This window comes from Hordeum vulgare, chromosome 5H (assembly GCF_904849725.1).
Source record: "Hordeum vulgare subsp. vulgare chromosome 5H, MorexV3_pseudomolecules_assembly, whole genome shotgun sequence".
In the NCBI taxonomy this organism is placed as follows: Eukaryota; Viridiplantae; Streptophyta; class Magnoliopsida; order Poales; family Poaceae; genus Hordeum; species Hordeum vulgare.
Window position 1 is genome coordinate 485083628 of NC_058522.1, and position 22461 is coordinate 485106088.

At 45.8% G+C, this 22461-nt stretch overlaps 1 protein-coding gene across 2 annotated transcripts; it reads right to left on the reverse strand.

Annotated features, from left to right (window-relative positions):
• Positions 1–473: 473 nt before the first annotated feature.
• LOC123399679 lies at positions 474–6666 on the reverse strand. Of its 2 annotated transcripts, none has more exons than XM_045094072.1 (4): positions 6321–6666; positions 6070–6189; positions 2210–3580; positions 474–1732 (listed from the first exon to the last, which is right to left on the reverse strand). In XM_045094072.1, exons 1-4 carry the CDS (start codon positions 6523–6525, stop codon positions 714–716), a joined length of 2715 nt encoding a protein of 904 aa, XP_044950007.1. In that variant the 5' UTR covers positions 6526–6666; the 3' UTR covers positions 474–713. The 2 variants fall into 2 exon arrangements, with proteins under 2 accessions (XP_044950007.1, XP_044950008.1); XM_045094073.1 differs by having other exon boundaries at positions 2210–3487; positions 6321–6540.
• Positions 6667–22461: the final 15795 nt, after the last annotated feature.

A 22461-nucleotide genomic window follows, 5' to 3' on the forward strand; every position in this document is an offset into this window, starting at 1 on the left:
ACATGGAAAGACCTGTAGTGAGAAACGGGTTGAACTGCGGTCAGCGACCATTTAGACTATGTTGGAATAGTCTATTCAGCTATAGTTTTCTTGAAATATGTCAGAAATGTAACGAATGTGCTTCAATTTAAGTGAAAAATATCCAATTTTATGTAAAAAAAATATTAAAGTTTGAATGAAAGTCATCCAGTTGGTTTAAATTTGCATCAAAACTGTTTCCTTTGGTTAATTCCATTTGAAATGTGACCGGCACAGTATCCAAAATAAGTGTTAGAAGCTTAATAGAACTTCGTATTAACTCTATTATAAAGTTGAGACAGTTATTTTGGGACAGAGGAAGTATCACCATCCTCAAACATGTTTGAGACCAAGGCAACTTGGGCCAGAAAGACGAGCTGAGGAACCTAGTCAGCGGCCGTGTGTGCATGACTAAAGCCACATCCAAGTGCAAACGAGACCAAACAACATATAGGTACTACGAAATCAGGTGGCGATACATCAAAATCGCACTGATCCAAAGCATTTCAGCACCATCTTAACTTGAGTGATTATCTACACGAACACGACAGTAGTTCAGGCGGCATATGTTTGCAAGGCATAAGCTTATCCGGTCCTCACGCAAATATACTAAGAAGGGTGCCACGGATTCAAACAAGATGCGCATGGCGGTATATAGAAAGAAGATCGTAGCTGACGGAGAATGAATGGCGGCATCAGTGCACGGAGTGGCAGCAGATGAAGGGCATCCACGGCTGCTTCCTCACTTTGGACCTCTTGTCGACGTTGTTGCTGTCGTGGGGCATCTTCGCGGGGGAGTTCCAGTACTGGTCGTCCGAACCGGCTGACCCTGGCTTCGCCGATGAGGCGTCGTCCTTCGACGCTCCTCGCCGCGTGAACGACAGGACCCTCTCCTTGGTGCTGGGTTTCTTCTCTTTGCCCTCCAGACTCGCCTCGGCAAGGAGGACCTTCAAGGGGACGCTGATCCTTGATGAATTCAGCCTCGAGCCGATGGCGGCGATCTCTCCATTCTGCTTGTTTCCCTCCAGACTGACTGTTCCTTCAGCCTGCTTCTGCACTTCAGCGTGCTCGCTGCTTGGCACGGCGTTCATCTCCTTTGCACTAGTTTCTGAAGCCTGCTTCTTTTCTTCAGCATTATCTGTCTGTTGCACTTCATCAGTTTTCTCTTCTTTGCTGGTAACATCAGTCTGGCTGTTGCCAACATCAGCTGTATTAAATTCTCTGTCCATCTTCGTTGCACTATCGTCTTCAGTCTGATCCTTTTCATGAATATTATCTGTGCTTTGTACTGCTGTCACTTCCTTTGAACCGGTATCCTCAGCCAGTTTATCCTCTTCAACATTATCTGTGTGCAGTACTGCAGTCATCTCCTTCACACTAGCATCTTGAGTCTGTTTCTTTTCTTCTGAGTCATCTATACTCTCTACCGCAGTCTTATCTTTTGCTTTGGTGTCTTCCATGACAGTCTTTTCTTCAACAGATGTGCTGAGTGCATTGATCTCCTGAGAAACGGGCATTGTGCCAAATTCTGTTGGAAATACTTGAGATGGTACATCGATGGTGTCATTTGTATGTGATTCACCTTCCTTGTCATGGTTGACCGAGGCATCATGCAAGAAAATGTTCTTCGCAGGATCTGAACCGCTACTGACCGACGCATCTCCTGCTTCAACTGCATATCCATTTTTACTTGACACAGCTACCATGCGATCATCTGCCAGAAATGTTGAAACAAATTTCAGTGCAAAACATCATGTAATCAAAACTTGTAAGAAATGACAGAGGGACAGAATTAGTATACACTAAGACTACAATAACAAGACTGGAAGTAATTTTAACATATGAAAATAGCATGTTACTAGTCCTTCTGCTTGTATTTACACAGCATAGACTTCAACCATTATCCACTATTCATCCCAGCTACGACCATAACCAAAACTAGACTAAACAACTTAGATGAACTTCCTCCATAGCTTACAGTTTTATTTTGCTGTTATTATTCCCAACCGAAAAATCTAACAGAGTCAAATTGGTAGAACAACAATGGTACAGATATATCCAGTAAAGTTTTATGTTTTGAACTGTCTGAACCACATCAACAAACTTAGACATTACTAGTACTACAACAGGAAAAATAATCGCCAACTTGTACCAAACACACAGGTAGAAAATGAAAACCAAGAATTCTCACCTGAGATCGGACAGTGTTTCCCGTCAGCAACGCTGGTTTGGTTGGAAACTGTCTGAGATATAGAGTCAACTTCCTGCTCTGATTCAAAAACATTTGGTGCCTCCAAATGGTAACCAGAAGCAAGCTCAAATAAGTCATCACTCCTGGTGTCATCTATACTGAATGGATTCTTGGTAGAAGACACCTGATCCATTAGCAATGTGACATGCTCCTGACTTGTAGACACTTGATAATTTGTAGGAACCTCAGTGGCACTTTCCCTGTTGCAGATGTCCTCTTGTTGTTCAGGCCTCGCCTCGCATGAAAAATCAACCGCACTGTCCTTTACTAAAATGTCTTTACTGCAGTTGTCTTCAGCAATGGACTTGAGCATGCCATTGACATTAGTAACAGCCAGATCATTCTGATAACCAGGTACAGAGCATACTGAATTTACCAGGTAAGAGTTATCAACTGGCAGCTGAACACCTGAAGTATCTTGAGCAGACAAGTTCTGTGAAGACCGCTCTGTGGAATAATCAGTTGACGTACTTTCAGTATGAATTAGCTTCAACTCATCTTCAGAATTAGATATTGTTTCAGATCCAATAGGATATGATTCTACTATTTCTTCTCTTGGTGATACTTCAGACATGGTATCCAGAACCTCCATACCATCTTCCAAGAAGCTGCCCACCTTCCTGGAACATGCAGATTGGGATTCTGGGTCAGACTTAAGCAGAGAGCACTTCTGCAGAGACGAGGGATTCAAATCACCAATAAACTCGCAACTGCCAGATGTTCTATCAGATTTGCTGTCAACCACGACATCTGTATTGTTGCTGTCAATGTCTGCTGAGCAGTCATCTGTACTCTGGAGGTTTAAATCATCTTCATGCCCAACCAATCCAAATGTTATATTCCCCGCATGATATTCAGCTTCGTTTTCAACTTCAGATCCAGCAGGCAAATCAGTCATGCTTGATTCCCTTGAAAACTGATATTTGCATGTGTCATATCTTTCAAGAGAGATTACATCTGCAGCCACACTTGAACCCGCTGAGCCTTTATCCAGATTCTTGATTTCCATAGGAACATCTGACTCACGTGCTATTGCTGCACCATCTTCCGGATCTGATTGATGAAGAAAAGAAGATGCATCCTGGTATTCCTCAAGACAATCTTCTCGTTCAGTTGGGTGTGCAACTGCAAGCTGTCCAATTTCAGTGAAACTTTCAGGCACTTTATGTTGAATTCCATTGGTGCTAGGCCTTTCTGAATGGGTTCCATTGCCTTCATCTGCAGTTTCAGAAGAATTATTGGGAATCAGGCCAGTTTCAATGTAGTTACTGGTGATGGCTTGAATTCTAGCAGCATTGAGAGAAGCATGTTCTGTAAAAATAGTAAATCAACCGGTCAACACACACTCACTGATATATGAATAAAAAGGTAGAGTAAATGATAATGGCACATGGGAATAGCCAGAAACAACTGAAAAGAAGGCATGGCAGTATTACTACTAGGGGGTAAAATTCAAGGCGTCTTTAACACAATACAATTACAACAAATGAGTATGAAAGAATAAAGAAAGCTAGATGGGCAGAACAAAGAGGTAAGGAGGATTAAGCAGGAAAAGCAAAATAAAGTCATACTGACAAGTCTAACTAGAAAGTAACACAATCAAGACAACTAAAGATAATTGGTATTGCAAAATGTAACTGCTGTCTGAGAACTTGAGCAATAAGTAAAACAAAACAAACAATTAGTATAAATAAAACAGATGATACAATTGGATGTTGTCTCCTAGGACCTACAGTTGTTAGTAATTTTTCAGTGGAAATGGTATCCTGCGCCATTGTTAGTTATTATTTTTGGGGGTTTGCTAACCTTATACTCCCTCAGTTCCTAAATATAAGTCTTTTTAGAGATTTCATACAGATGTATATACACATATTTTAGAGTGTAGTAAAAAAAACTTATATTTAGGAACAGAGGGAGTAGTAAAAAAAGATATGTGAATCTCTAAACAGATGTATGTAGACATTTTGCTCCGTATGTAGTCCATATTGAATCTCTAAAAAGACTTATATTTAGGAACGGAAGGAGTAGTAAAAAAAGATATGCGATGATGGACAAATGGCACTGAATCCACAGCTACAACTGGGATAAACTTTGCTGGAATACAAAGATCATTGCAATCCATCTCTTGCAACTAAGTTTATAAAGCAGTCAGAGGCAACTAACTGCAAAAGCATGCCTGAAATGACATTATTATTTTTTAGATGAAATGACATTGTTAATATAGGGGACAAAACTAAAAAATGCGCTTTCAAAAGTTAAATGGGCAAGCCTGAAAAACACCTAATAGTAGCTGAATGCGAACCGAAATTGTTATGAATTTAACAGCATAGTGACTTCAGAGCTGACAGATACTAATACATGACAACATGGACACAGGTGACAATGGACTTTCAAAAGTTAAATGGGCAAGCCTGAAAAACACCTAATAGTAGCTGAATGTGAACCGAAATTCTCAGAAACTTAACAGCATAGTGACTTCAGAGCTGACAGATACTAATACATGACAACATGGACACAGGTGACGACATTAGGTAATAAAAAATCATGACAACAAATGTCAACACCATGAAATATGAGATCTTCCAAAGTACTCCCTCCGTTCCTAAATACTCCCTCCGTTCCTAAATATAAGTCTTTTAAGAGATTTCACTAGGTGACTATATACGAAGCAAAATGAATGAATCTACACTCTAAAGTATGTCTATATACATCCGTATGTAGTCTCTTAGTAGAATCTCTAGAAAGACTTATATTTAGGAACGGAGGGAGTATAAGTCTTTTAAGATATTTCACTAGTAGTCTACATACGGAGCAAAATAAGTGAATCTACACTCTAAAGTATGTCTATATACATCCGTATGTAGTCCACTAATGAAACCTCTTTAAAGACTTATATTTAGGAACGGAGGGAGTAGATATAATTAACAATGTGTGATACGTTCAAAACTTTGGGAGATAGGCACATAACTAATGAGACTAAAATATTTTGCACACCAAACAGAACAAAACGCACATGTGACGAGGACAGCATGTGGTGGAAGACCACTACGAGCAAACTAAGCAAAGAGAAACCAATGTAGAAACGGCATGTTCCAAGATATCCTACCCAACCGCACGACTAACCAACGACAGATATGTTGGATTTGGAGGACAAAATCCGGATAACCAAGACACAAACAAATCATTTGGCCCATTCCTGACTGTCAGACTCGAGAAAGAATCCAATGCGTCCACGCAAAGACAATTTCCTATTGCATAAGGCCACCAACTTGCCATAAGACACGGAAAGATAATTAATCTAGGTAAGAGAAGGTGGAGCCGTGTACTTGCACCTCAGCGATTAGCGCGCCGGAATCCAGTACTTTATTCAACGCGGAAGATGGGTAACTCGAGCAAAGCTCAGATCTACAGTTCAAATTGCTCCACATCGTACTTGCCACCACCCAAAATATTGGCCCCGAGGCCCAAAACCAAGAGCGAACAGCAAAGTGCCTGCGCTTTCATTCAGCTTTAATGCTAAACCATGAATCGTCAATGAGAATATTATTACAGGCCCCCCACGGAAGTACTGTTTCCACTATTAACTCTTCAACGGAGGAAAAAGGCGACCAATCATTTTGCCTTTTCAAACCTCTAGAAAAGGAGGAGTAGCACAACATAATTACGGCGCACAACAGAAGCAAGCTAGTATGCAAATTAGTTGTGCGTTTACGCGAATCGGCAGTATGATAGTAATGGACAAAGTGAAATGGCGGGGTAAGCAGATTGGCCAGTAGAGAGGAGGAGCAGGGAGCACGCACCTGCGTTCTGCTTGTCCTCCGCCGAATCGACGCCTCCGTTGGCAGATCCGGGCGACGAAGAGCCTCCGCTCGCCGCGCCATTGCCGGGCTCCTCCCCGTCTCCTGGTCCTCCCGCGGCACCTGCAGCGCACAGGCTGCGCGTCAAAACCCGCGGGCCCCAAAAAAACCACCAACCAAGCCCAGAAAAAAACAAAAACAAAGCACCGCCGCGTCGCGCGGCACGGGGCCGTACTGACGGTGACGGTACGCACCAAGCACGAGGCGGCCGTCGGCCGCATTGCGCGGGCCGGCGCCCTCCTCCTCGGCGGCGGGGGTGACCTTGCGGCAGTTCCTGCGGTGGGAGCGGCGGAGCTTGGCGCTGGGGTTGGGGTTGGGGTACTGGTGCCCGCAGACGTGGCAGAGGTGGCCCCCGCTCAGCGCCTCCCTCCCCCGCCTCGCCGCCTCGTCGCCCTCCATGCCCACCTCGCCCCCCGTCCGCCCGCTCGCTCGGCCGGCAATGGCAGGGTCGTCGTCGGCGACGACGTGCAGATGGGAACGGACGCAACGGACGGAGTGCTGCTCGCTCTGTCCCTCCTTCCTTTTTAGAGGCGAGGCGAGGCGAGGCGAGACGGGACAAACGGCGGGGGTTTGGATGGAGTTAAAAGGCTCTGGGCGGCACGGGCGGGGAACTGGCCGGGCCGGGCGGGAGGCTGACGGGCGGGGCCGGGGGGAGTGGGGCCGCGGCGTCGGCGAGCGGGGTGGCCCGTGCGGTGGCGCCATCAATGCGGGCCATGTGCGTGCGCCGTGGACTCGGCGGGCGGGGGAGGGAGGGCGCGGTTTCGTTTCTAGGGCAGGGGTGGAGGGAAAAAGGAAAAGGGTGGGGGTGCGGGGTGCGGGGTGAGCGTGGGCGTGGCGCGGGATCCTGCCGTTGGGTGCGAGATGGACGGCTGAGGATGAGGGGTAGCGGGCGACGGGGAGGGTGGCAGGGGAGGCCGTGCGTGCCGCTGGTGGAATGGCGCGTGTGGGGGGCGGGGCGGAAAGCGATGCGGGTCGGTCTTTCTCTCCCTTCTTTTTGTTGGCTGGGTCTCGTCGCTGCTGTGCTTTACACGGTTACCTATGGAGCTTGGATTGGCTTGATTATGATTATGATTATTATTACCACATCAGGCTAATTGTTTGGTGCGTGCAGCTTGCTGCTCTCGTACACAAGGCTAGTACTCGAGTTCTAACTCTTTGTAGTGTTACTGTACATATACATCGTGGATCATGATGAGTTTATATGGTGGTGTGTTTTAGAAAAGAAACATCATTCTCACGTACTACGTACCTACGATTCAACTTCGCGGCATGATTTATACTTATTTTTCTAGTCAGAATTATGGTCGAAATCTTTTTTACTAGCAAAAGACAGAGGACAGACACGTGGCCCCGCCCCTCTCGTCGACCCACGCACGCAACACGGGACCGACGGACCATGTCTTCCCCGTGATCTCGAATCTCGACCCCTGCCCGCTGGCACTGGGCCATCATGAACTAGTTGTCCCTTTTCCTCGTCACCTGTCTTTCCACAGGAAAACGGATCTCATATATGCTCTGCTCCGGCTCCGGCTCCATCATGGGCGTGCTTCTGTGCTAGCTACACGTACGCGCGCGCGCCCGTGCCCGTGCTGCTCTGCCCTGCACGTACGCCCGTTCGTGCTGGAAAAGCAAGCGCCCATTTCCACCTAGCTCGTCTCATCATCCTCCCCATCGGATCCGATCGTGCTGGGGGCAGAGGCCCAATTTTGGAACATCGAATATGAGCTGTCTAGAAATAGATGTCTAGAAATAGATGTATTTAAATACTAAAACGTAACTAGATACATTCATATCTAGACAAATCTAAGACAAGAATTTTGAAACGGAGGGGGTACTTTATAGTCCACGCTGATTTTCTGCACGTATGACTAAAACGTAGCAGTTTATCTAATGCACCGCACGGTGTTTTAATTAGTATAGTAGTACGTACCACTTTCTTGCACACACCAACACAAAGCGTTCTGAGTTCAAAACCAGTTTCGTGCTTGTGTTGGTGTTGGTGTTGGGGGAGTGCTGGCAGATGGCAGGGGAGCGGCGACGTGCCAACTGACACCACACTACACCAGGAATGTTGCTATCCATCTACTCCTACTGTTCTACTCACCTTAACTTACTTGTAAGTAACCAACCAGCCGCGTCATTTCGTGTAGGATGGATAATATACAAGACGGGTGGTAGTGGTTAAAGACTTGAAGCTAAGCTAGCACCTAGCATGCGTGCATGCAGTTGAAGTGGACGTGGTTGTCCATGCCGACTGAACTCCACTCCACATGCCAAACTCGTACATTATCTATCTTAGCTAGCTGGCCAGAGAGACTTGCTGTGCACATGAATCCCTCGTCATGCACCACCATCTCATGTACGCGATCATTTCCTCTCATCGATCCCATACGTCTCGACCCGTTTGTGGCATGTCGTTTTCTCAGAGTGACGATGTAGGAGTAGTATATAGCAAGGCTATCAAGGTTAGATCGTGGTGAGGCAATGGCTTACTACAAGGAGGAGCGGTATACCTCTAGTTTTGAAAGAGGAGTTGGTAGCGTGGTATCCAAGTTTATTTTTTTATTTTTTTTGGGCCATGGTTGACATAGTTAGTTTCCAGAAGCAAGACTAGCCCCCTCCGTTCCCTCCCCCTCCCAACCCTAGCCGCCCCACTCCCTCCCCCTCCCTTCCTCGCCGCCACGTGAGGCAGCCGCCGGGCAAGCCCGGGGCGCCAAGGATCGTGGCGGCGGGGCCTTGCCTGCCCTGCGTCTGCGTGGGGAACGGCGGCTCCATGGACGAGGCACGACGAGCTAGCAGCCGTGCGGACGGTGGATCTGGCGTCCGGGCCGCGCGGGCGGCGTGATCCGGTGGTCGTTGGCGGCCGACGGCGGCTTCTGCGGTTGCCGGTGCGCGCGATCTGGCGCATCCCCTCCTCCCATGTTTGGCGTGCGGGTTAGCCTGGTCGGGCCGCGCTTCCTTGGGTCGCCGGTTCTGTACAGGAGGCACTGCTGGTGGCGGGGATCTAGTTCGGGCGAAATCCCTGGCCGGCCGCGTCAACGGCGACGCCTGAGGACGCTGTTCCCCTCCTTGGAGGCGTCGGTATGGACTGATCCCCTCACTTCCCCTTCCCCTAGGTCTCCTGGGCAAAAACCCTAACTTTGTTGGGCGGCGGCGGCGCTCACGAGGGCGTTCCCTTCTTGAAGGCGCCACTTTGGGAACCCTGGGGTTGGGTGGCGCTTGTGGGGGGTGGACGATGGCGGTGGTGCGGCCCTATCCTAGCATGGATCTCCGCCCGTTGCTTGCAGATGAACTCGCGTAGATGGAGGTCGTCGTCTCGTGTCATGGTGGCGTCGATGGCGGAGGCACCTGCCAAGGCTGGCACCTCAATCTGCTCTGAAGATGTACCGGTGGAAGATGGTGGTGGCGACACATGTGAGTGCGTCAGACCGGTTTGTGCCCCTCACCCGGTATGTGGCTCGGTCGGGGCCTCCGGTTTTAGATGTTAGGCTTAGGTGAGAGGTCTGGGTATTTGGCTAGCTTGCACCCCTTCATCATATGGATAGGAGTAACGGCAGATGTTGTCAGGATGACGGATTCAGGCATATTGTTGTACTATTTTGTAAGGTCCTCGGAAATAATCAATAAAATGATCGCATGCATCTTCCATATGCAGAGACCGGGGGTTATCCTCCTTTTCCAAAAAAAAAAAATCCAAGTTTATTTTTGTTTCATCTTCCACCATCACTTTCACTGGTTTACTTTTTGACTCACCCGACATCATCCGCCCCACTGAATTTAAGAAAACAAATAATGTACAAATTCACTCTTTCCTTATAAACCAACACTTCTCTAACATACAAAAGATCATAGATTTAAGTTTCATAACTTATCAAAATCAACTAATCCTTTCTGTCAGTGTAATTTGCTTTAGGAAACAAATACCAGATTAAAATGAAACAAATAATGTACAAATCCACTGTTACCTCCCAAATCATCACTTTACTAGCGTATAAAAAATCACGGATCTAACTTTTCTAGCTGACAAAAATCAATCGACCCCTGTCACTGATATTTGCTTTTGGAAACAAATGGCGGATCTGAAGGAAGCAGATAACATACAAATCCACTACTTTCTTGCAAACCTGCACTTTCTTGACGTAAAAAAATCACTGATGCTACCTTACCCAAATCAACCGATCCTTTCCAGCGGTGTAATTTTTTTTAGAAAACAAATAATGGATTGAAGGAAACTAACATGTAAATCATGATGCACCGTACACCATATAAACAAATCCCATTGTGAAATCATTATGTGCATACTTATTTTGTTATTGATATTATCAAAAATATGAGGCATAAAGGAAATTCAATTTTTGGAGGTGTTTGGTTCATAAATGGTAAACGTGAAAGGTAATGTAAATAGATTACGGTGGCATTAATGATGTAACTGTACCATTCTTCGTTTTGTTTGGCTACGTCCAGTAATGGTATCTCGTGGCAATACAGGGTTAGGTTGTTCGTAGTAATCTGGATAAACCCGAAATCAACACCACCAGCAACTCAATGAAGAACCAATCAACTTAAGAAATGAAATTCATCGAGAATTGAAGAGAAGGCTATGGTAGTCAAGAGTGTTGAACATATAGTTTGCATGTGTATATATGTGTATATCTTGACCCATCTCCTAGCCTTTGTATAGTTGAGGTTGAGGTCCACATTGTATTTTATATATACATGCACTTGCACCCAATCAATGAATTGTGAGTTACATTGCCAAACCTCTCTCTCAACATGGTGTCATACCTATAGATCCTACCCTAACCCAAAAACCGCCGCCGCCCCCGCCCCCCTGCTCACCACCATCCCACGCCGCCGCCAAGTCTTCCCTCCTTGACGACACCGCCGCCGCGTGTTCTCTACAACTTCCGCTCCTCCTCTCTCACTCGAGGCCGCCGCCGCAGCGCTCACTAGCCGCCGCCCGCCTGCCCGCCCGCCATCACCGTCGCTCGTGCAGTAGCACCCTTGAATTTTAATGCGTTCCTAGAGAAAGCTAAGTTGAAAGATGATGGGAGTAGCTTTGTGGACTGGGCCCGTAATCTGAGACTTGTTCTCACGGTTTCCCAGAAGAGTTATGTCCTTGATGCGCCACTAGGTGACATGCGACCCCAACCGGCGACCCAAGATGATATGAACATCTCGCAAGCTCATCGGGATGACTACTCAGTAGTTCAATGTGCAATTTTGTATGGCTTACAAACCGGACTTCAAAGACGTTTTGAACGTCATGGAGCATATGAGATGTTCCAGGAGTTGAAGTTTGTCTTTGAGAAGAATGCCTAGATCGAGAGGTATGAAACCTCCAATAAGTTATATGCTTGCAAAATGGAGGAGAACGGGTTTGTCAGTGAACACATACGCAAAATGTCTGGGTACTCTACCGTCTGGCTGTGTTGGGAATTGTTCTCCCGTCAGAGGCAGTCACTAACAGAGTTCTTCAATCATTGCCACGTAGCTATAAAGGCTTTGTGTTGAACTACAATACGCAAGGGATGAATAAGTCCATCATCGAGCTGTTTGCGATGCTTAAAGTTGTTGAGTCAGAAATCCGGAAAGAACATGAAGTGTTGATGGTCAATAAAACCACTAGTTTCAAGAAAAATGGCAAGGGCAAGAAGGGTAACTTCAAGAAGCGCGGCAAAGCAGTTGCTATTCCGACGAAGAAACCCAAGGCTAGACCCAAGCCGGAAACTGAGTGCTATCATTGCAAGGGGACTGTCCACTGGAAGCGGAACTGCCCCAAGTATCTAGACGATAAGAAGGCGGCCAACGCCAAAGAAGGTATATTTGATATACATGTTATTGATGTGTACCTCACAAGCTCTCGTAGTAGTGCTTGAGTGTTTGATGCCGGTTCTGTTGCTCACATTTGCAACTTAAAACAGGAACTACTGAATAAACGAAGGCTGGCGAAGGGTGAAGTGACGATGCGCGTGGGAAATGGTTCAAAGGTTGATGCGATCGTCGTCGGCACGCTCTCACTTCAGTTACCATCGGGATGAGTGATGAACCTGAATAATTGTTATTTAGTGTCTGCGTTGAGCATGAACATTTTATCTGGATCTTGTTTATTGCGAGACGGTTACTCATTTAAGTCGGAGAATAATGGTTGTTCAATTAATATGAGTAATATATTTTATGGTCATGCACCCAATGTGAGGGTTTTCTTCATATTGAATCTCGATAGTGATGATACACATATACATAACATTGATGCCAAAAGATGTAGGGTTGATAATGATAGCACCACTTTTTTGTGGCAGTGCCGCTTATGTCATATTGGTATAAAACGCATGAAGAAACTCCATGCTGATGGACTTTTGGAGTCACTTGATTTTGAATCACTTGACACATGTGAACCATGCCTCATGGGCAAGATGACTAAGACTTCGTTCTCTGGAACAATGGAGCGTGCAAGTGACTTGTTGGAGATCATACATACTGATGTATGCGGACCAATGAGCATAGAGACGCACGGTGGTTATCGTTATTTTCTCACCTTGAGAAATGATTTGAGTAGATATGGTTATATTTACTTGATGAAACACAAGTCTGAAATGTTTGAAAAGTTCAAGCAATTTCACAGTGAAGTTGAGAATCATCGTAACAAGAAGATCAAGTTCGTGCGACCTGATCGAGGAGGTGAATATCTGAGTTATGAGTTTGGCACTCACTTAAGACAATGTGGAATTGTTTCACAGTTGACACCGCCTGGAACACCACAGCGTAATGGTGTGTCCGATTGTCGTAATCGCACTTTATTAGATATGGTGCGTTATTTGATGTCTCTTACCGATTTGTCATTATCGTTTTGGGGTTATGCATTAGAGACAACTGCATTCACTTTAAATAGGACACCATCAAATCCGTTGAGACGATGCCATATGAACTATGGTTTGGCAAGAAGCCAAAGTTGTCATTTCTTAAAGTTTGTGGATGTGATGCTTATGTCAAAAAGCTTCAGCCTGAAAAACTGGAACCCAAAGCGGAAAAGTGCGTCTTCATAGGATACCCAAAAGAGACAGTAGGGTACACCTTTTATCTCAAATCCGAGATAAAGCGTTTGTCGCTAAGAACAGAGTTTTTCTTGAGAAAGAGTTTCTCTCGAAATAATTGAGTGGGATGAAGACAGAACTCCATGAGGTTATAGAACCTTTACTTCAACAAGATGGTGGCGCGGGACAGAAAGATGTTTGTGCCAAATCTACATCAGTTGAAGAGGAAGCTAATGATGTTGATCATGAAACTTCAGATCAAGTTGCTATCGAACCTCGTAGGTCGACAAGGGCATGTACTACTCCTGAGTGGTACGACAACCATGTCTTATCAATCATGTTGTTAGACAACGATGAACCTACGAGCTATGGAGAAGCAATGGTGGGCCCGGATTCCAATAAATGGTTAGAGGCCATGAAATCCGAGATAGGATCTATGTATGAAAACAAAGTATGGACTTTGGAAGTATTACCTGAAGGGCGAAAGGCCATTCAGAACAAATGGGTCTTTAAGAAGAAGACGGACGCGGACGGTAATTTCACCGTCTATAAAGCTCGACTTGTGGCAAAGGGTTTTTCACAAGTTCAAGGAGTTTACTACAATGAGACCTTCTCACCCGTAGCGATGCTTAAGTACATCAGAATCATGTTAGCAATAACTGCATTTTTTTATTATGAAATTTGGCAGATGGGTGTCAAAAGAACGTTCCTTAATGGTTTTCTTAAGGAAGAGTTGTATACGATGCAACCGCAAGGTTTTGTCGATCAAAGAATGCTGACAAAGGATGAAAACTCCAGCGATCCATTTATGGACTGGGTGCAAGCATCTCGGAGCTGGAATTAACGCTTTGATGATGTGATCAAGGTGTTCGGGTTTATACAAGTTTATGGAGAAGCTTGTATTTACAAGAAAGTGAGTGGGGGCTCTATACCATTTTTAATATTATATATGGATGACATATTGCTGATTGGAAACAATATAGAACTTTTGGGAATCCTAAAGGATTATTTGAATAAAAGTATTTCAATGAAGGACCTAGGAGAAGCTGCTTACATATTGGGCATCAAGATCTATAGAGATAGATGAAGACGCTTAATAGGACTTTCACAGAGCACATACCTTGACAAGGTTTTGAAGAAGTTCAAAATGGAACAGTCCAAGAAAGAGTTCTTGCCTGTAATACAAGGTGTGAAGTTGAGTAAGACTCAATGCCCAGTGACTACAGAAGATAGAGAAAAGATGAATGTTGTCCCCTATGCTTCAGCCATAAGCTCTATCATGTATGCAATGTTGTGCACTAGACCAGATGTCAGCCTTGCCATAAGTATGGCGGGAAGGTTTCAAAGTAAACCAGGAATGGAGCACTCGAGAGCGGTCAAGAATATTCTGAAGTACGTGAAAAGGACTAAGGAAATGTTTCTCGTTTATGGAGGTCATGAGCGAGGGGGCGCAACCTACCCCGGTCGCGCCTTGCAGGCTTGTGGGCCCCTTGGCAGGCCTCCGGTGCCCATATTCTGCTATATGAAGGGTTTTTACCTGGCAAAAAATCATATCATAGCTTTCGGGACCCAGCGCCGCCGTCTCGAGGCGGAACTTCGACAGAACCAATCTAGAGCTCCGGCGAAGCTATTCCGCTGGGGAAACTTCCCTCCCGGAGGGGGAAATCGAAGCCATCGTCATCACCAACGATCCTCTCATCGAGAGGGGGTCAATCTCCATCAACATATTCATCAGCACCATATCCTCTCCCAACCCTAGTTCATCTCTTGTATCCGATCTTTGTCTCAAAACCTCAGATTGGTACGTGTGGGTTGCTAGTAGTGTTGATTACTCCTTGTAGTTGATGATAGTTGGTTTATTTGGTGGAATATCATATGTTCAGATCCTTAATGATTATTAATACTCCTCTAATTATGAAAATGAATATGCTTTGTGATTAGTTACGTTTGTTCCTGAGGACATGGGATAAGTCTTGTTATAAGTAATCATGTGAATTTGGTATTCGTTCGATATTTTGATAAGATATATGTTGTCTCTTCTCCAGTGGTGTCATGTGAATGTCGACTACATGCCACTTCACCATTATTTAGGCCTAGAGGAAGGCATTGGGAAGTAATAAGTAGATGATGGGTTGCTAGAGTGACAGAAGCTTAAACCCTAGTTTATGCGTTGCTTCGTAAGGGGCTGATTTGAATCCATATGTTTAATGGTATGGTTAGATTTATCTTAATTATTCTTTCATAGTTGAGTATGCTTGCGAGAGAGGTTAATCATAAGTGGGAGGTTTGTCCAAGTAAGGGCAGCACCCAAGCACCGGTCCACCCGCACATCAAATTATCAAGTAACGAATGCGAATCATATGAGAATGATGAAAACTAGCTTGACATAAATTCCCATGTGTCCTCGGAAGCACTTTTCTTTATATAAGAGTTCGTCCAGGCTTGTCCTTTGCTACAAAAAGGATTGGGCCACCTTGATGCACCTTTGTTACAGTTGTTACTTGTTACTAGGTACAAATTACCTTATCACAAAACTTTCTGTCACCGATAATTTCAGTGCTTACAGAGAATACCTTACTGAAAACCGCTTGTCATTTTCTTCTCCTCCTCGTTGGGTTCAACACTCTTAATTATAGAAAGCACTATGCTAGATCCCCTATACTTGTGGGTCATCAGATCTCATCTTACTTACGCAAAGCCACAACGGTGATATGCAAGTTGCTATTTAACCTTCTCCAAGGACCACCTTAGTCAAATCCGATTAAACTAAAGTTGTAGAAACAGACACTCGCGAGTCATCTTTATGCAACAAGTTGCATGTTAGTCGATGAAACCGGTCTCTCGTAAGCGTATGAGTAATGTTGGTCCGGGCCGCTTCAATCCAACAATACCGCCGAATCAATAAAAGACTAAGGAGGGTAGCAAATTGAACATCAACGCCCACAAACTCTTTTATGTTCTACTCGAGATATCATCTATGCATGAACCTATCTCATGATGCCACTGTTGGGGAACGTTGCATGGGAAACAAAAAAATTCTTACGCACACGCAATACCTATCCATGGTGATGATCATCTACAAGAGGGGAGAGTGCATCTACATACCCTTGTAGATTGCTAAGCGGAAGCGTATATAACGCGATTGATGTATTGGAACATCTTTGCGATCCAAATCGCAGCCCATCCCGCAATCTCATCACGATCCGTCCCGCGATCCCATCATGACCCATCCTCATCTAGTGCCGAAAGGACGACACCTCTGCGTTTAGCACACGTACAACTCGATGACGATCTCCGCCTTCTTGTTCCAGCAAGAGGGGCAGAGAGGTAGATGCGTTCTCCAGCACGGTGGCGTGGTGGTGGTGGTGGTGGTGAACTAATCCATGAGGGCTTCGCCTAATCACCGCTGAACTAGACTAGAGGAAGAACTACGATCTAGAGGAAGAGGGAGCACGTGGCTGATTTCCGTGTCTACAAAAACCCTCAATACCTCTAGTATATATAGGAGGAGGAAGGGAGGAGGTTGCGCCCTAGGGCTGGCCCTTTGCTTTGGCTGCAAGGAGGAGAGGAGGAGTTCTCCTCCAATCCTAGTAGGATTAGGAATCCTCCTTCTCACTTGGAATACCTTTCCTCCTTTTGGACTTTTGCCTTATTCCTCCACTCTAGCCGCATGGGCCCTTAGGGGAGGCTTCGGCAAGCCCACCAGAGGCTGGTATGTCTCCTCTCACAGCACATGAAACCCTTGGGTCGTCATCCCGGTGGTCCCCGAGTACCCTCTTGGCACTCCCGGCCGGAGCTTTTCCGGAGACCAAAACACGACTTCCTATATATCAATCTTTACCTCTGGACCATTCCGGAGCTCCTCGTGACTTCCGGGGTCTCATCCAGGACTCCGAACAACCTTCGATCACCAACATACAGAACTCAACTATACCGAAACGTCATCGAACCTTAAGTGTGGACACCGTGCGGGTTCGAGAACTATGTAGACATGACCTAAGACACTCTCCGGTCAATAACCAATAGCGGGAACTGGATGCCCATATTGGCTCCTACATATTCTATGAAGACCTTTATTGGTTGAAACTCTATTTCAAGGATTGAGTTAATCCCGTATGCTGTTCCCTTTCTCCATCGGTATGTTACTTGACCGAGATTCGATCGTTGGTATCTCTATACCTAGTTCAACCTTGTTACCGGCAAGTCTCTTTACTCATTCCGTAATACAAGATCCCGTGACTAAATCTTTAGTCACATTTCTTGCAAGGCTTATTGTGATGTTGTGTTACCGAGTGGGCGTCGAGATACCTCTCCGTCATACGGAGTGACAAATCCCAGTCTTGATTCACGCCAACCCAACAGACACCTTCGGAGATACCTGTAGAGCACCTTTATAGTCACCCAATTACGTTGCGATGTTTGATACACATAAGGTATTCCTCCGGTGTCCAAGAGTTACATGATCTCATGGTCATAGGAAGAGATACATTGACATGCAGAAAACAGTAGCAATAAACTGACACGATCGTATGCTACGTTTATAGTTTGGGCCTTGTCCATCACATCATTCTCCTAATGATGTGATCTCGTTATCAAACAACATCTCGTGTCTATGGCCAGGAAACCTTGATCATCTCTCATCAACGAGCTAGTCAACTAGAGGCTCGCTAGAGACAGTGTTTTGTCTATGTATCTACACATGTATTTGAGTTTCAATTCAATACAATTCTAGCATGGGTAATATACAATTATCGTGAACAAGGAAATATAATAATTAATTTATTATTGCCTCTAGGACATATTTCCAACACTCTTTACCGACAAAAACCTTCAGCACCTTGCTTTATTGCAACAAGAGTTCTTCGGGTGCCATCAGGATGACTCCACCATCGATGACTACTTTATGCAGCTCAAGATGCTCGCCGATGAGCTTCGCGACATCGGCACCAAAATCTCCGATGAGCTCATGCTAAGCACTCTCACCGCTGGCCTCAATGAGGACTTCAGCAACGCCGCTTCTAACCTCACATTGATGATGGTGCCCACCTTTCAGGGTGCCGTCGCATACTTGAAGCTTGAAGAGCGCCGGATGAAGAAGGTGAAGCAGCAGGTGCAACACACCACCCTCGCCGTCGGCACCACCCGTAGCGAGCCCACTCCTCCGGTGCCGGCGCCACTGTCACGCCCAAGATGCGACCCTATCCTCAATTTGGCACGAAGGCCTCGTCAGGGATAGAAGCGCATCTCGTCGTGTCGCAAGAATGGATATCGTTACAAGTACATGTACTGAAAAGAAGAGATATATAATAGAATTGGCTTACACTCACCACAAGCTACATCAGAGTCACATGAGTACATGACATAATCATCAAGAGTAAAAGCAGAGTCCGACTATAGACGAAAACAAACGAGAAAAAAAGAACGACGTCCATCCTTGCTATCCCAGGCTGCCGGCCAGGAACCCATCCTAGATCGATGAAGAAGAAGAAGAAGAAGCAACTCCAAATGAAAAATCAACGCGCTCGCGTCGAGTAACCTTTACCTGTACCTGCAACTGGTGTTGTAGTAATCTGTGAGCCACACGGGACTCAGCAATCTCATTTCCAAAGGTATCAAGACTAGCAAAGCTTAACGGGTGAGGTATGGTTAAGTGGCGAGGTTGCAGCAGCGACTAAGCATATATTTGGTGGCTAACTTACGAGTACAAGAAATAAGAGGGGGGGGGGAGATCTACGCATAATGGACGTGAACTACTGATGATCAAATGAATGATCCTAAACACCTACCTACGTCAGACATAACCCCACCGTGTCCTCGATCGGAGAAAGAACTCGCGAAAGAGACAGTCATGGTTACGCACTCAGTTGGCATATTTGTTGGAATTATGCCCTAGAGGCAATAATAAATGTAGTTATTATTATAATTCCTGTATCAAGATAATAGTTTATTATCCATGCTATAATTGTATTGAATGAAGACTCATTTACATGTGTGGATACATAGACAAAACACCGTCCCTAGCATGCCTCTAGTTGGCTAGCCAGTTAGTCAATGATAGTCAGTGTCTTCTGATTATGAACAAAGTGTTGTTGCTTGATAACTGGATCACGTCATTGGGAGAATCACGTGATGGACTAGGCCCAAACTAATAGACGTAGCATGTTGATCGTGTCATTTTGTTGCTACTGTTTTCTGTGTGTCAAGTATTTATTCCTATGACCATGAGATCATATAACTCACTGACACCGGAGGAATGCTTTGTGTGTATCAAACGTCGCAACGTAACTGGGTGACTATAAAGATGCTCTACAGGTATCTCGGAAGGTGTTAGTTGAGTTAGTATGGATCAAGACTGGGATTTGTCACTCCGTATGACGGAGAGGTATCTCGGGGCCCACTCGGTAATACAACATCACACACAAGCCTTGCAAGCAATGTAACTTAGTGTAAGTTGCGGGATCTTGTATTACGGAACGAGTAAAGAGACTTGCCGGTAAACGAGATTGAAATAGGTATGCGGATACTGACGATCGAATCTCGGGCAAGTAACATACCGAAGGACAAAGGGAATGACATACGGGATTATACGAATCCTTGGCACTGAGGTTCAAACGATAAGATCTTCGTAGAATATGTAGGATCCAATATGGGCATCCAGGTCCCGCTATTGGATATTGACCGAGGAGTCTCTCGGGTCATGTCTACATACTTCTCGAACCCGCAGGGTCTGCACACTTAAGGTTCGACGTTGTTTTATGCGTATTTGAGTTATATGGTTGGTTACCGAATGTTGTTCGGAGTCCCGGATGAGATCACGGACGTCACGAGGTTTCCGGAATGGTCCGGAAACGAAGATTGATATATAGGATGACCTCATTTGATTACCGGAAGGTTTTCGGAGTTACCGGGAATGTATCGGGAATGACGAATGGGTTCCGGGAGTTCACCGGGGGGGGCAACCCACCCCGGGGAAGCCCATAGGCCATGAGGGTGGCGCACCATCCCTTAGTGGGCTGGTGGGACAGCCCAAAGGGGGCCTATGCGCCAAGGATAAGAAATCAAAGGAAAAAGAAAAAAAAGGGAGGAGGTGGGAAGGGAGGGGGACTCCCTCCCACCAAACCTAGTCCAACTCGGTTTGGGGGGGGGGGGAGAGTCCTCCCCCTTGGCTCGGCCGACCCCTTGAGGGTCCTTGGACCCCAAGGCAAGGCCCCCCTCCCTCCCACCTATATATACGGAGGTTTTAGGGCAGATTTGAGACGACTTTCCCACAGCTGCCCGACCACATACCTCCACGGTTTTTCCTCTAGATTGCGTTTCTGCGGAGCTCGGGCGGAGCCCTGCTGAGACAAGGTCATCAGCAACCTCCGGAGCGCCGTCACGCTGCCGGAGAACTCTTCTACCTCTCCGTCTCTCTTGCTGGATCAAGAAGGCCGAGATCATCGTCGAGCTGTACGTGTGCTGAACGCGGAGGTGCCGTCCGTTCGGTACTAGATCGTGGGACTGATCGCGGGATTGTTCGCGGGGCGGATCGAGGGACGTGAGGACGTTCCACTACATCAACCGCGTTCTCTAACGCTTCTGCTGTACGATCTACAAGGGTACGTAGATCACTCATCCCCTCTCGTAGATGGACATCACCATGATAGGTCTTCGTGCGCGTAGGAAATTTTTTGTTTCCCATGCGACGTTCCCCAACAGTGGCATCATGAGCTAGGTTCATGCGTAGATGTCTTCTCGAGTAGAACACAAAAGTTTTTGTGGGCGGTGATGTGCGTTTTGCTGCCCTCCTTAGTCTTTTCTTGATTCCGCGGTATTGTTGGATTGAAGCGGCTTGGACCGACATCACTCGTACGCTTACGAGAGACTGGTTTCATCGTTACGAGTAACCCCCTTTGCTCAAAGATGACTGGCAAGTGACGGTTTCTCCAACTTTAGTTGAATCGGATTTGACCGAGGAGGTCCTTGGATGAGGTTAAATAGCAACTCATATATCTCCGTTGTGGTGTTTGCGTAAGTAAGATGCGATCCTACTAGATACCCTTGGTCACCACGTAAAACATGCAACAACAAAATTAGAGGACGTCTAACTTGTTTTTGCAGGGTATGATTGTGATGTGATATGGCCAACGATGTGATGTGATATATTGGATGTATGAGATGATCATGTTGTAATAGAAATATCGACTTGCACGTCGATGGTACGGCAACCGGCAGGAGCCATATGGTTGTCTTTATACTAACGTTTGTGCTTGCAGATGCGTTTACTATTTTGCTAGGATGTAGCTTTAGGAGTAATAGCATAAGTAGCACGACAACCCCGATGGCAACACGTTGATGGATGATCATGGTGTGGCGCCGGTGACAAGAAGAACGTGCCGGTGCTTTGGTGATGGAGATCAAGAAGCACGTGATGATGGCCATATCATGTCACTTATGAATTGCATGTGATGTTAATCCTTTTATGCACCTTATTTTGCTTAGAACGACGGTAGCATTATGAGGTGATCTCTCACTAAAATTTCAAGACGAAATTGTGTTCTCCCCGACTGTGCACCGTTGCTACAGTTCGTCGTTTCGAGACACCACGTGATGATCGGGTGTGATAGACTCAACGTTCACATACAACGGGTGCAAAACAGTTGCGCACGCGGAACACTCGGGTTAAGCTTGACGAGCCTAGCATGTGCAGACATGGCCTCGGAACACATGAGACCGAAAGGTCGATCATGAATCATATAGTTGATATGATTAGCATAGGGATGCTTACCACTGAAACTATACTCAACTCACGTGATGATCGGACTTGGGATAGTGTAAGTGGATCATGAACCACGCAAATGACTAGAGAGATGTACTTTTTGAGTGGGAGTTTAGCATGTAATTTGATTAAGTTAAACTCTAATTATCTTGAACATAGTCTAAGTCCACTTTGAATATATTTGTGTTGTAGATCATGGCTCACGCGACAGTCATCCTGAATTTTAATACGTTCCTAGAGAAAGCTAAGTTGAAAGATGATGGAAGCAACTTTGTAGACTGGGCTCGTAATCTTAAGCTAATCTTACAAGCTGGGAAGAAGGATTATGTCCTTAATGCTGCGCTAGGAGATGAACCACCCGCTACGGCTGATCAGGATGTTAAGAACGCTTGGTTACACGTAAGGAGGACTACTCAATAGTTCAATGTGCAGTCTTGTATGGCTTAGAACCGGGACTTCAACGTCGCTTTGAGCGTCATGGAGCATTTGAGATGTTCCAGGAGTTGGAGTTTATCTTTCAGAAGAACGCCCGGATCGAGAGGT